General features: G+C 44.8%; 1 protein-coding gene across 1 annotated transcript in view; it reads right to left on the bottom strand.

Annotated features, from left to right (window-relative positions):
- LOC309567443 (proton channel OTOP2-like) overlaps positions 1 to 14975 on the bottom strand; it is a gene marked incomplete at its 5' end in the record, with an annotated part of 112879 nt that overhangs the window by 67178 nt on the left and 30726 nt on the right. The window contains one exon of the mRNA XM_082272835.1: positions 10325 to 10461. Coding sequence (XP_082128961.1) covers positions 10325 to 10461 — 137 coding nt within the window. The remainder of the gene's footprint in view (positions 1 to 10324; positions 10462 to 14975) is intronic.

Here is a 14975-nt window from a genome sequence, read left to right as displayed (position 1 = left end):
ATATACACACATATACACACACACACACACACACACACACACACACTATATTAATCCACTTTAATTCCCTTCCACCCCCCCTTCCCAAATCCAATATCTATAATGTGCCAGCCCCCTTCAAATTGTCTATGGCTGGAGAAGACACTCCATGCATATCTTTCCTTATGGTCTCAGAATGAGGACTGACAGTGACAAAATAAATAACAGTGAGGTGGGGTTGGAGCCGGTCATTGTTTTTGAGATGGCCACATTCAAGACAGGTCAGCAGCACCATTCTTTGACTGGCCAATAGCTGCTGCTTTCTGCATACGGAGCCCCAGTGAGTCATACAAAGATAATGCATCAGACTTCACTTGGGTTACAAGGAAGGAGGGGAGAGCAGGACACCACTAAAGGGGGAGGAAGAAGTGGTCAACGACATGCTGAAAGTCGAAGAGAAGAAGAGAGACATAACCAAATACATTTGGCATTAGCTGTTATCTGGAGCTGAAAAAAAACAACACTCACAAAAAATAAAACACACACACACACACCAAAAACCCTGTCCAATGGTCTGAGCTCCACTTTTTCCAAGCTTTTCGTGCTGCAACATAAATTATTATGAAATTTAAAAAAAAAAAATCAATGACCCAACTTGCCTCAGAGTACAGATTTCCCCGGTGCACTTTTTGCTGTTACTTTTTTTTTTTTAACTTGCTTATAATTTTATATATTTTTTTACTTTTTTCGATATTGGTGCAGTAGCCGGTAGATCAGAAATTCCTCTGCTTTGCCTGCATGATTTCTTTCCACACTCCGCAACCAGTTTTTTTCTTTTTTATAGTGATTCATTTTAGTGAGCATTGTAGGCACAGCTACAGGATTAAAACATGGTAATAGTCTACCCACTCTTCCATAACACAGAGGAAGAGTGCAGGAAGTAACACATAGTTGTAAGAAGTTCTATGGCCAGGGAGGAAGAGCATGCAGTGGTAAAAAAAATTAATGTAAAATTCTACGGCCATAGGTTGTCTGCCTTTACCAAACAAGGACCATCCAAAAAATGGCAGGTAAGCCTAGAAAAGAAGAGGTAGAAGGTGATATACATTGCTGTGACCCCTTGCTCCCCTCCTTCACTTTTACCTCTTCCCAGCCATGGGCAGGGACAGCATAGCTGTCATTAAAAATAAACTGCTGAGCATTGAAGATGTACCACTGGTTGGAGGTGGCCAAATATTTAGCCACGGTAACAGCCTGCCCTGCTGAAGGTGTTCTATCAAGAAAGGGCCATCAGTGCGGCAGGATGATTAGTGACTGAGTAGAGTTGGGCAAATGCTTCGGCCCGAGAATGAATTCAGGCCAGACGTTGGCTGTTCGCTCATTCGACAAACACCCAAATTATTCTTGAATGCTTTCTGGTTGTGACTTTGTTCCTTTAACCACCTTGGCGGTAATCCCGAGCGTGACTCGGGGGGGATTTTTCATTGCAGGATCGGTAACCCCGAGTCACGCTCGGGGTGGATGTGCAGAAAGCGCAGCGGTGTTCTCTTACCTTCTCCTGGCGATCCAGCGATGATCTCTCATTGCTGAGATCGCCAGCCGAGAGTCCCGCCGCTCCTCCGTCGGTCTGATCACTTCCTAGTTCCGTTCCCTGCAGCAGCAATGCTGCATGGGAGCGGAACTAGGGAGGGAAATTAAAAAAAAAAAAAAAAAAAACGTTGCACAAAACACATTTTATATTATATATATATATATATATATATATATATATATATATATATATATACACACACACATACACACACACACCGGTATATATATATATATATATATATATACACACACACACATATATATAAAATAATATTGATTCAATTATAATTCACGCGTTTGTGTTTCAAATTTATCACATCTGGGATGTCTACTAGAGTCTTGTTTTGGTCAGGTTTAAGTCAGTAATTACTAAGAATTGTAGGCCTATAATACATAACGCCAAATTTCCATGAAAACAATTGTACCGCTTTTGGTATGTAATTCCTGACATAATCATACCGCCAGGGAGGTTAAGACCCAGGACATCTCCTACTGTTTACCTTACTTATTCTTTGCCGACGGGGCACCTTCTCTATCCACTTAAGCCCCGGAGGATTTGGCTGCTAAACGACCAGGGGCTATTTTGCGATTCGGCACTGCGTGAATTTAACGGACAATTGCGCGTTCGTGCGACGCTGTACCTAAACGAATTTGGCGTCCTTTTTTTCCCACAAACAGAGCTTTCTTTTGGTGGTATTTGATCACCTGTGCGATTTTTTGATCATGCGCTATAAACAAAAAAAGAGCGTACATTTTGCAAAAATAGCAATATTTTTCACATTTTTTTATATGAAATTCCCCCCCAAAAAAAATGTAAAAATCAAAATTTTTTAACATTATCGGCCAATTTGTTTTATGCTACCTATGTTTGGTAAAAAAAAAAAAAAAAAAAAAAATCGCAAAAAGCGTATTTTGATTGGTTTGCGCAAAAGTTATCGCGTTTACTAACAAAGGGAAAGATTTTTGTCATTTTTGTTGTTTTTTTTTTTTAACGCGTAATGGCGGCGATCTGTGATTTTTTTTTTGCGGTACTGCGACATTGCGGCGGACAGATCGGACCCTTGACTGACATTTTTGACACTTTTGGGGTTACCAGTGACATTTCTATAGTAATCAGTGCTATATATATGCACTGTTACTGTAAAAATACACTAGTAGTGAAGGGGTAAACTTTATTTGGAAGGGAGGGGCTATGTGTGTCCCTAGGGGCGTGCTTTCTACTGTGATTGGCTGTGGCTTCAGCTGTATGAACGGTGATCAACGGTTCTACATAGTAGAACCGTATGATCATCTCTCATACACAGGGGAGAATGACAGGCAGCTTGTTTACACAAGCCGCCTGACTTTCTCCCTCTCCCCCGCCGATCGCAGAGTGAGCGGCGGACATCGGGTCCACCGGTCACACACGCGGGGGGGTCCGTGACCACACGGGAGCGCGCCTCCGGGGGCGCGCGCTCGCTCCCTAGACCCTCACAAGCAAGCGACGTAGACTTACGTCAGTTTGCCTGTGAGGGGCTGACCGCCGACGTAGATAGTCGTGCGGCGGTCGGCAAGTGGCTATGGGGTGCCAATATCAATACATCAGCCTAGTTGTTTATATGGGATTTAAAGTTTTTATTATATGAATTTTGAAATGTATAAGTTTTTTTGCAGGTTTTAAACTGATTATATATTATTGTCAAAAGCAGATACCGTTTGACTCATGATGCTGTATTTTGGCTAGGGTCCACGTGCCTTTGGCAGATTGATCGGCCTTTCAAGGCGACTGATTTTTTATTCTATGTGCACATATAGCGTGTTCACGCCTGTGTGTTTTATTTATCTTTTGTTACTGTATTTATTTATTATATTGAATACCTGCATTATGGTCTGGGGTGCTCCTTTATTCAGCACCTTAGGCACGATTTTAATACATGAGGATTTGTATCCCCAGTGGCATCTAGATAAATTATATTGTTTTTAACATTTATTTTTGGTATAAGTTTTAGTATTTGGGTTTTGGGGCAGCCTGTCTAGGGCTTTCCAGGATCCAAGATGGCGTAGCCTGGCTTCCGGGATTATACTTGGTGGTGGGTTACCCATTTCTGAGGTCTGTTCAAACTCTTAATTCTGTTTGATAGTATTTAGCCTTTTGATGCAGCATCATGGGTAGTTCGGTACCTGTTTTGTAGAGGCCCGTTGGTCTGTCATTTCACTGTATTAGGGTTTGCATCAGAAGTTGGTCGGCTCTTTCCGTGGCTCCTGCTCCGGGATTTGGCCGTTTAAGTTTCTCTGCTATGACCCATCGAGATTGCCTTTGAGTGCTCGCGATGGTCTGGCAGTTCCCTTAGTTAAGATGGCGGCACTCGCTTCGGGTGACACGGGAGGAAGCGGCCCTTCTGTGGAGTTGTTTACTATTTAAGTGGTGCGTCAGCGCGCCGCCCGCATCCCCAGGAAGACGTGAACTGTCACGAAACGCGTAGGGAAGACGTGCTGATGTCACCACGACGCAACCCGGAAGTCGGGCGGCAGCGGGATTCTTGCATGATAAGCGCTTTTTGAATGTCATCCATGTAAGTGATTTTAACCGTTCTTTGAATAAACTGTCAGTACATACTACACTATTGTGCTGCCCTCTCCTTTCACTGGGTCCGCGGATCGCTGGGAGGTTGCCAGATCTGCTGGGGGCGCTCCGCTTTGTTTATCCAGAGGCAGTGCATTGAGAGGCTTCCCTGCTGTGCTGAGGAGGTCCCACGATATCAGCCAGTCTGCAGAGTGGATCTAATGTTTGACATGCCTACTCTCTATTGAGCTCCGGTAAGCCTGGTGTGAGCCCTATGCATGTGGCACGGATTGTGGTCTTAGGCACATAGAAGTGGTGGATGATTCCTTTTCTACACTGGACACTCCTTTGCTTACCCACTCCTGTTTTATTTGGACTCTTATTTGATGGACTTTGTGTCTATTACACTACTATATCAGGCCTAGTTCTATGAATATTCTATGAATGTTATTTGATTTTTGCTGTATACTAGTTTACTCTGGTTTATGGTCTTTGTATGTATACCCTGATTATTTATCAGTCTAGCGCAGCTCTCCTTATACAAATTATTGGGGTGTTCGACTGTTTGTTTGGCCCGCCGGATGACCACAATACACTGCGCCGCCACACAATGCATTTGAAGCCCCGATTGGGAAAAGCTTTCATTGCTTCAGCCAATCAGAGCACAGAGCACTCTCAGAGCTATGATTGGAGACAGTAATGATTACTCCATCCAATCATATCTCATTGCTCTTAATCCTGCCCCACACTTTAAAAATATTCTCCCTATAGCGGCCATTTGCAGTGTGATATTGTTGTGGAGAGAGATAGAACAGGGCTCTGTTCAGTGCTGCTAGTCTGTTAGTGTGCTATAGTGTGCTATTCTGATTCTATCATCAGTGTAGAATATCAGTTTAGTGTGAATCTAGTGATAGATCAGTGTAAGTGTAGTGTGACCAGTCATTTTTACTTTAGCGTCAGTTTTGGGACTATGATGTGAGCATTCTTTTTTACTTTAGGCTCCGTTCACATCTAGGCGTTTTGGGGCGTTTTTGGGGCGTTTTTCTGCTCTAGGATCAGCTCTCAAAACGCCCAACAAGACAAATCCTATTCATTTCAATGGCCCCTGTTCACATCTGAGCGTTTTGACGCTGTTTACAAAACGCCCAACGCTCAAAAAAGTACATGAGCTTCTTTTTGGGCAGATTACAGGCGTTTTCCATTGATCTCTATTCAATCTAAAAACGCCTGCACAAAAATCGCGGTAAAAATCGCGGTAAAAAACGCCGCAAAAATCGCGGTAAAATCGCGGTAAAAACGCGCGAAAAACGCTACGCTCAGGTGTGAATGTAGCCTAAGTGTTAGTTTAATTTGTCAGGGCATGTTTCCTGCAGTATATATCCATGTGTTACTGTACGTATAATGCAGTATATATCAGTGCATTACTGTACAATTAACACAGTATATATCAGTGTGTTACTATACGTTCAAGTTTACTGCAGTATATTGTAATGTTTCAGTGGAGTGTGTCTGTGTAGTGTGAGTACTCAAGTTAAAGTGCACCAAAACCACTTTCCATTTATTAAAGTTCACCACGTACACATTTCCCTGTCTCTTATTACATTTTGGTAATAAGCCCCACCCAAAATGTCTGGCAGGCCAACAAGTAAAGGCAGAAAAACCTATGGCACTGTGAGGGGGCCAGCAGTGTATGTGTCCACAGGCAAAGGTGGACATGGTCCGTCCTCAGGCAGGGCATAATTTCCTCTGTTTAGTGATGTTGCCTGTGCCATCCAGCCACAGCATGCAGAGGAGGTGGTGAACTGGCTTACTAAACCACCATCATACTCCTTATCCTCCGTAACCCAAGCAGAGACTAGTGTGCAGTCCACTGCAGCCGCCAGAGTTGCTCATTCTGCCTCCTTGTCCACAGCTACTCCTGCCATAGGCATGGAGGGGTCATCTGAGTTTTTGAACACAGAGTCAGCCACTTGCTCCTTGACGATGCACAGCCACTAGTTAAGTCAGATCTTGGTTCTGAGGTTGAGGAAGGTAGGAACATTAGCCTAAAGAGCGGGGAGAACACTGGTAAACAACAAATTGGCAGTCATGATCCCCCAGCTGCAGCGTATTGCCAAATTGTCTCCAGTGATAATGAGGGATGATGATGAGGTCACTGAAATGACTTGGATGCTGGATAGAGCAGAGGAGAAAAGTGAGGGTGATGCACAACCCCAAAGAGACAGCCATCATGGAAGCGTAGAGAGCAGCCACCCTATTCCACCAGATTGTGGAGCTGTTATCTCCTGGCCCACTTCTCACAGCTCAGCTGTTTGGGCCTTTTTTAGCACATGTGCAGCCATTCGCACTGTTGCAATTTGCAAACTTTGCCTCAAGCACATCAAGCGTGGCAAAACACCAGCCATTTGGGTACCAAATGCTTGACAATGCATTTAACCTCCCCTTACTCACACAAAAGGAATGCAATTCTGTTCCTCCTCACTTCTTCTGGTTTACCCTTGCTATACCTCATGGCCTCTCAGCAGCCTCCACTGACAAGGATGATGGTATAGTGCAGGGTGTCCCTGGTCCTTGCAGCACGTCTGCCAGTAGCACACCACCAGCTGTAAACTACAGCAAGCAAATTTCTCTGCCCCATCTGTGCACCAACATTCCCAGCATCTAAATTTAAGCTTATCAAAGCTGCTGGCTTTACAACTCATGCCTTTCCATCTGGTGGATTCTGCACCCTTCTGTGAATTTGCAGAATTGCAGTACTACAATGGTAGGTTCCCAGTTGCTATTTCTTTTCAAGTAAGGCTATTCAAGCACTCTACCATCATGTGGAAGGCAATGTTGTTGCATCAGTGGGAAGGCAGTCAGCCGCAAGGTCCACGTTTCTGCCGACACGTGGTCCAGCAAGCATGGTCAGGGATGATATATTTCATTCACAGCACACTGGGTAACTCTGCTTGCAACTCAAAAGGCTGTAGGACAGGGCTCAGTGCTTCAGCTTGTTGTGCCACCACGTTTGCATACAACTAGTGGTGATGATGCAGGATTTGTCAGCTCCACCCCCTCCTCCTCCATGCTCTGCTCTGCTGAATTGTCCCATGAAATACAAGTACCCCCAATTCTTGCTTTTTTCAAGTGTACTTCCATAGGGTTACGGTGTGAAGGCACCACCAACACCCAAAGACCAATTTTTCTGCATTGGTTCGACAGGTGCATATCATTGCAATTTTTTACAGCAAGGCCAATTCTTGCTTTCATCAAGAGTACCTTGATAGGGTTATGGTGTGAAGGCACCACTGACACCCAAAGACCAATTTTTCCACACCTGTTACTTCCACCCAAAGTCTGTGAAAAAGACACCAGAATTTATCCAAAAAAATCTCTAATCTTGTTCCGAGTGCATTCAATTGTGGCCTCATGCAGACTAGCCCCCCAAACCGTTACTTACAAAATAAAGAAAGCTTAAATGGAAAATGTAATTTTCTTGGCTTAATAAATGACAATATTGCTGCAGCAGGCTCTATACGTGGTAAAGATGTGCCACTTTACAGGCAGACTAAGGGGACCCCCCCCCCCAGGCACTATATTTAAAGGAATTTTTCATTTTTATTGTTCTATTATTTTGATGCTTTCACTTTAAGCATCAGTAAATCACTGCTAATTTAAAAATTATGACCCCCCCCCCCCATCAGCATTGTATGCATAATTACTTGCATGTAAGCTTTCAAAATAGTCACTTTTAATTTTTACAGTTCAGGTCCCAATGGAGTTCGTTATTCGGTTCTGAACATTTGCGATGTCGAAAGTTCTGCTGTGAACCGAATAAGGGGTAGTTCAGCTCATCTCTACTGAGAAGTAGGAATGAGGTTAAGGTTCCCCACTACATTGGGATTGAGACACATCCTGCAGCTGTTGTAGGGAAAAACATAGAAGAAGTTGACAAATTGGATAGGAAGAGACAGGGCAGCCATCACAAATTTTGGGGCCCAAGCTTTAGGCCTGGGCTCCACCCGGGTCTGACCACCAACATTCCCCAGTGCTCTCCCACTGGCCATCCCACCGACTCCTTTAGTGCACACATTTTTGTTTAGCACTCTACAACATATTATAGGAAAATTAATCCAATTCGGCAAAGAAACATCCACATATATTCAGCAAAGAGATGTCCCAATCCAGTAACTAGACAGCCCAATTTAGCAAAGAGACAGCCCAATTTAGCAAAGAGACAGCCCAATCCAGCAAAGAGACAACCCAATCCTGCAAAGAGACAGCCCAATCCAGCAAAGAGACATCTCCATATATTCAGCAAAGAGAAATTCCTATCCAGTAAAGAAGGTGCCCAATCCAAAAGAGACATCCTCATATCTAGCAAAGAGACTCCTCAATCCAGCAAACATGCCCAACCATCAGACAGTCACCGCACAGGCCCACATCCAGCAACTTTATCAATCAATTTACCATTGTAAGGTCTATCAACTTGTCTCCAGATAAGCCTTGCAGGCTACATGCAGCGCAGCTCTTTAATCTGCAGGGAGAGGCGCAGTGCAGATGATATCACTCCGCCTTCCCCGGACCACCCTGCTTTAGCAATTGCTAGTAACTACAGCAGCAACAATTCAGTCTCTTAGGTTGGGAGTCTGGGCCCTTGAGATTCCCGTGCCCCCTACATATGTATGGGCTGTCCCCCCCCCCCCCCCGATGGCAGCCCTGAGTAGAGATTATTGTCAGTTAGACAATTTTACTTTAATTCTGATTTCTAGCTCTTTGGGCAATGCTGCCTTTCTTGTTCCTATTATTGGGGTCCTTTTTTAGGTTTCATTTAATTTTGGGGTTCTTGTTTTGAGGTCAGTGATTACTTTTAACTGCAGTCCCAGTCATAACAAACTTTTTAAAAATGTGAAAGTGTTTTTTCTTTTTTTTTTTCTCAGTGGATGGCATTTTAGAGTTTTAATTACTTTTGAGGTATATTGTTTATTTTATTAAACCTCATTTTATTGGGGTTTTTTTTATTTTTTAGGTGGGTTTTTATTACAGGGTATTATGTTGACAGTGCCTTTTTAAAGTTTGGGGTACTTAAAGTTTGGCTTTCACTTTCATTACCAGCAATCTGGCTTTAAACTGCCTTTTGTATGCAGCATACCTTTGCATCTTTTAAAGGGAAAAAACTAAGAGCAATAACAGTGTACAGCTAAAGCCAAATACACATGGGCCAAATGTCAGGAGACAACGGCCAGTTCAAAAAAAAAAAAAAGCCGACATTCAGCCTGCGAGTATCTCGGTCTGTCCAACAGAAGCCATTGCTTTTACTATCAGAGATAAAGCACATGTCCTAATAGCTGCTGTTCCCTTTTTTTGCAGGGGGGGGGGGGGGGGAGGAGGAGATTGGCTTATCTAAAAAGCCTCCTGATTGGCCCTTTTACACCAGCTGATCCAAGATTAGTGGCCAGACAATGCGTGGTGGTTACAAAGAATTACGTTTGGTGAACATCTGCATTAATTTGCTAGGACCTTGAATTTCAAACCTGCAAGATCCTCTGAAAACCTATGTTAGCAGTAAACCTCAACCTCACCCCTAGTAAGCAGTGACAATAGTTCACCAAAATGTACTTTCCTATTGTTTCAAATGTAATTTGTTGAACATTTTGGCACCATTTTTTTTTTTTTTTGCCAGATTGTATATTTTTACTTTTTGATTAAATCAACTGGTGGGTAAATTTGGCAAAATCTCCCTGCTCATTATCCAAAATTTTATAGTTGCAATATTCCATTGGGGACACTTATGTGGGGGAGAATTACTAAAACTGGAGCACACAGAATCTGGTGCGGCTGTGTATTCAGCTTCCAACTTCAATAGTTCTATTGAGTTTGGACAATAAAACCTGGAAGTTGATTGTTTTTTTTTGCAGAGCTGCATCAGATTTTGCACACTCCAGTTTTAGTAAATCTCCCCCTGGCGACAACTGTCCATGAAAGGATATTTGCTATATTTAAGAACTTTCTAAACATGGCCTGTTCAGTGCCTGAATGAAAATTGGTTTGACAATTCCATACTTTATCCAATGCTAAAAATATAGTTTGGGGATAAATACTTTATAATACTTTGATGTTTGAATTTATGACTATTAAAAAAAAAAGTTGGACAACGAAACTGCATTAGTCATGCTTTTGTGAATTGAGCTGAGTCAGCAAAGTAAAAAGTTTATGCGTTTACCATACCTGAACAATGACGAACAGGGCCTGCATGCAAGGTTGCAAAATTTTCATGGGCGTTGCGCAATCCGTGTACTCAGCTGTGTATGCAATCTTTAAAGAGGTCATAATAAGCGAACCGACACCAAAGAGAATGATTCCAGCTGCAAGGATAATAAATATTTATTACATGAATTTCATGTACCAAAAAGGAATGAATACAATTTATCAGATACCTACTGCTGTATATAGAGTTGGTGCACACATTTAATTTATTTCCAGAAGAAAAATCAGCAAAACAGCTAATGTATTTTGGTAAAGGGAAATCTACTTACAGATCTATTATAGGCCCCTTTCACACGGACAGACCAATCGGGTCCAGCTGTCAGTTTTTCAGTCGGGCCTAATCGTACCATCCATTGCTGTCTATAGAGCGGTGGATGTCAACGGACAGGTGTACATTGACACCCTCCACCATCCGATCCCATCCTGTATGCTAAAAACAGACAAATGGGGATCCGTTCTCCATCCGTCTGAAGCATCGGATCGCATGACAGTCAGAGGAAATAGACAGGCAGTCTATTTCCATCCGACCAGCCCATAGAGAAAAGCAGGCTCTGTCCATGTCCACTCTGCATTAGCGAGAGATCACCCGTTGAGCAGGTGGATCTGCATTAAGCTGGCGGACTCCACCAGTATGAAAGAATCCTTACTGAAGAACCTCAGAGATGTGTTCCAGACTTCAGGCTGTAATTCACTGCAAAGGATTTGCAACCAAGTATTAAAAAGTGAAAGTTTGATTTATGATTGTTATTCTGTCCCATTACTTTTGGTCCCTTAAAAGTGAGAGACACATATACAAACTGTTGTAATTCCTACACCTTTCACCTGATTTGGATGTAAATACCCTCAAATTAAAGCTGAAAGTCTGCAGTTAAAGCACATCTTCTTTGTTTCATTTCAAATCCATTGTGGTGGTGTATAGAGCCAAAAAGATTAGAATTGTGTCAATGTCCCAATATTTATGGACCTGACAGTATATTGTATTTATTGATTAATCAAGTGCACTTTACAATATAGGCTGTATGACCTTTAATAGACCTCTCAGCAGCTTTTAGCAGACTCCAGCAGACTAAGGGCTCTTTCACACACTCCATCCGATCCGCCAATCCCCAGCTGAGCAGGCGGATGACAGCTGTGTCTCCATGCTGTGTGCAGAGACACAGCTGTCAGGTCCCCATGCATCTTTATGGGGGAAATCGGATGGGAACGGACCATCGGTCCGTTCTCATCCGATCCGCTGGACAGATGGAAAATAGGGTTTCCATCCGTCCAGATTTGACGGATCGGATGTCGGCGGACATGTCTCCGCTGACATCCGATGCCCCATAGGAATGCATGGGGGGACCGTTCAGATCCGCCAAAAAAAACAAACAGGCGGATCTGAACGGTCCGCCTGTGTGAACGGGGCATTATAGCTTTCCCAGACAGGTGCAACCACCAACTCCTCCTCTCCACACACCTATTGCTGCTTCCTGTCTCTCAAGGTCTACTTCTCGTGGGTCTTAACCCTGTGTGCGCTGGAATTCCTTATAGTCAGGGGTGGGGGCTCTTTCCCGCCCAAATATCACTACAGAGCCCCCCAAATTCCGGGTCCCAAATATCTCTCTCTTCAATACAGAGAGAACTGTGAGTCAGTACTCCTGATTTTTCTATTCCCAGGAATTTCTCACCCGTCTTGGGTGACCCCCTGAACATTTCCCAACATCCCTTAACCACTTGCCGACTGCCGTCAGTATATTTACTGCGGCAGTCAGCCCCACACAGGCAAAGCGATGTAGGGCTACGTCACTTGCCTGTGAGCCTCTAGGGGGAGAGCGCGCGCGCCGCCTGAGGTGCGCTCCCGCCCCCGCTCGTTCATGGACACCCCCGCACGTGTGCCCGGCGGTCCACTCGCGATCGTCTGTTGCAGAGGGAGAAAGGCAGGCGGCTAATGTAAACAAAGCCGCCTGTCATTCCCCCCTGTGTAAGAACAGAGATCATAAGGTCCTGCTATGTAGGATCGTAGGTCTCAGTTGTTACATCACAAGCCACATCCCTTCACAGTTAGAAGCACGCCCCTAGGGACACACTTAACCCCTCCCTCTCCAATAAAGTTAACCCCTTCCCTGCCAGTGTCATTTTTACAGTAACAGTGCATATGTATAGCATTGATTACTGTAGTAATGTCACCCCAAAAGTGTCAAAAATGTCAGTCAAGGGTCCGATCTGTCTGCCCCAATGTCGCAATCCCGCAAAAAAAAAAAAAGAAAAATCGCAGTGGTAGTAAAAAATATATATATGTGACTAGTGAATAATTTAGTATTATAATATAAAACACGGGTGTGACCGGAAGTGAACGGCGCCGGACGTCTTTTCCTGCGCTCCGGATTGGCCGCTACTGAATCCTCAACCATCGCCTCCATGGTGGCCTCCACAAGCCCCAACACCCCTCAGGGAACTTGGCGCAAAACCCCCTATCCAGGGATACCTTTATTGCGGGGATCCGACCGGTTTGACCGCTCGCGCAGTTTTACGGCCTACCACCTGCCATCCGCCGAGTGAAGCCGCAGCCTCGAGTAGGAGCCTGCCTACCCGGAAGTGTTGCCTGCTTGCGGTTCCGGCGATCCCTGTGGGGCTGCCCCATCCGCCCCCTACCCACCCAGTCACACCTCTCCTGGACGCTGAGGCCTGCCATGGCGCCGTGAACACAGTGTTAGCCGGAGCCTTGGCCCCAGCTGCTGCACAGGAAGGCACCTGATACCATCCCCACAGCCCTACATGCCTGGATGCTCAGGAAAAAAGGGGGAGCACAGACGTTCTCAATCTGCAGATATTAACCGCTTTTTCCAACCCGGAACCCCGCGCACCCGCTCGGCATCTCGGAACAAAATGGCGCCAGGTGCAGGCACAAAGGAGGACTCCAGACCATCGGCTGCTCATCAGACGGTAAGCAGCTCGCCCCCACGCACTTCAAACACTGGTGACGCAGAGCCCCCCCTGCACTCGAACCTCTCAGACACCCCAGCTATATTCCGGGGGGACGCACCTGACAGCCTCACTCAATCTGGGGGACTCAACTGGATGCACTGGGCTGCATAATCCGTCCATCCCTGCTCCCTCTACAATGCTCTCTCCGGCTGAAAGGTCTGCCATACTTTTATCTCTCCCTACTAGACGAGATATGGAGGACATAGCCACTAAGCTCGTGTCTTCCCTACGGAAAGACATTACTAAAGTGACCCAGAATGTGGAAATCCTGGACCACAAAGTCAATACCCTCTCCAAAGACAGGGACTCTATTATGCAAAGACTCACTCATGTGGAAAACATACAGAAACAGCAACAGATGACTTTCACTCACCTTCAACTGCAGCATGACGATTTAGAAAACCGGCATAGACACAATAACATAAAATTACGCGGTATTCCTGAAGTTACTAGACTGGCTGATCTCCGTGACACTGTCGTTAACATCTTCAACAATATCCTGGCAGACCGGCCTCCTCACCCATTGAAATTGACCGGGTTCATAGGGTCTCTGCCCCTGGCGGTGCGGACCTTAACCAACCTAGGGACACCCTATGCAGGGTGCATTTTTTCCTTCTGAAAGAGGAATTTATGCGCCGAGCTTGGAACAGGGGACCGATTCAATTTGAGGGAGCTACTATCCACCTCCTGCCTGATCTCTCACGTAGAACTCTCTACATGTGACGACAGTTGAAAGAGCTACTAGACAAGATCAGAGATTGTGAAGGTACTTATGTATGGAACTATCCCTTTGGCCTCACTATTCGCCTACATAATGACTCTATATTTCTGAATGAGCCTCTGCAACTTCCGGAGATTTTTAGTTTCCTGGACATTGAACCCATTGAGGTTCCTGACTGGCTAGCGATGAGACCGCTCCCGGCTGGTCCCCCACTTCCTCAACGCAGACGCCGCAGATCATCCTCCAGGAGCAGCCCCAGAAGGCAGAGGGATGACCCCCGGGCCAGGGAATTGTGAGCGGTTTTGTTGCCGTAACATACCCACGCATTTCTCAATTTTTCCCTACTGGACATGATGCTGTCCTATGGCTACACGCTAAACGCTTTTACTTTTCTACCGGAACTGAATATCATACTCATTTAACCCTGTCTATCTCTCTCCCCCATCACTTATTTTTGAAGTGAAAAGAAGATTGATCAAATACCAAATGGGATACGCCCAGTGCAGACTTTCACTGATTGGTGATGGTGGTAATGTACTCACATTTACATACAGAATTTTCTGTCATGGACGGAGGTCCGACGGTGCTGGGTTCCTTCCCCCCCCCCTTTTTTTTTTTATTTTTTTGTGCTTCTCCACACCGTCTGACCTCTCCCCGTAGGCAGGGACAGGAGTGAACTTACTCGAATTCATTGTACTTCTGTTTTAGCTTGTATAGCTTTGTTGTCGTTTTGTTTTCCATTGAGCATAATACCCACTGCACTAGCTTTTGAGTGCTATTTTTCCTCCTGTTTGTTCCCCGTACGGCTAAAATGCACACATGCAATCTGCCCAGGTACATGTAGCTGTGATGACGGACTTTCCAATGCCAACCTAGAGGTGTTTCTTTCTGTTCTACTGTTATCATACTTTGTTGTTATATGTTTCA

The sequence above is a fragment of the Pelophylax lessonae genome (assembly GCF_965119305.1).
Source record: "Pelophylax lessonae genome assembly, chromosome: 11".
Lineage (NCBI taxonomy): Eukaryota > Metazoa > Chordata > Amphibia > Anura > Ranidae > Pelophylax > Pelophylax lessonae.
This window is presented reverse-complemented; position numbering and strand designations above follow the sequence as displayed.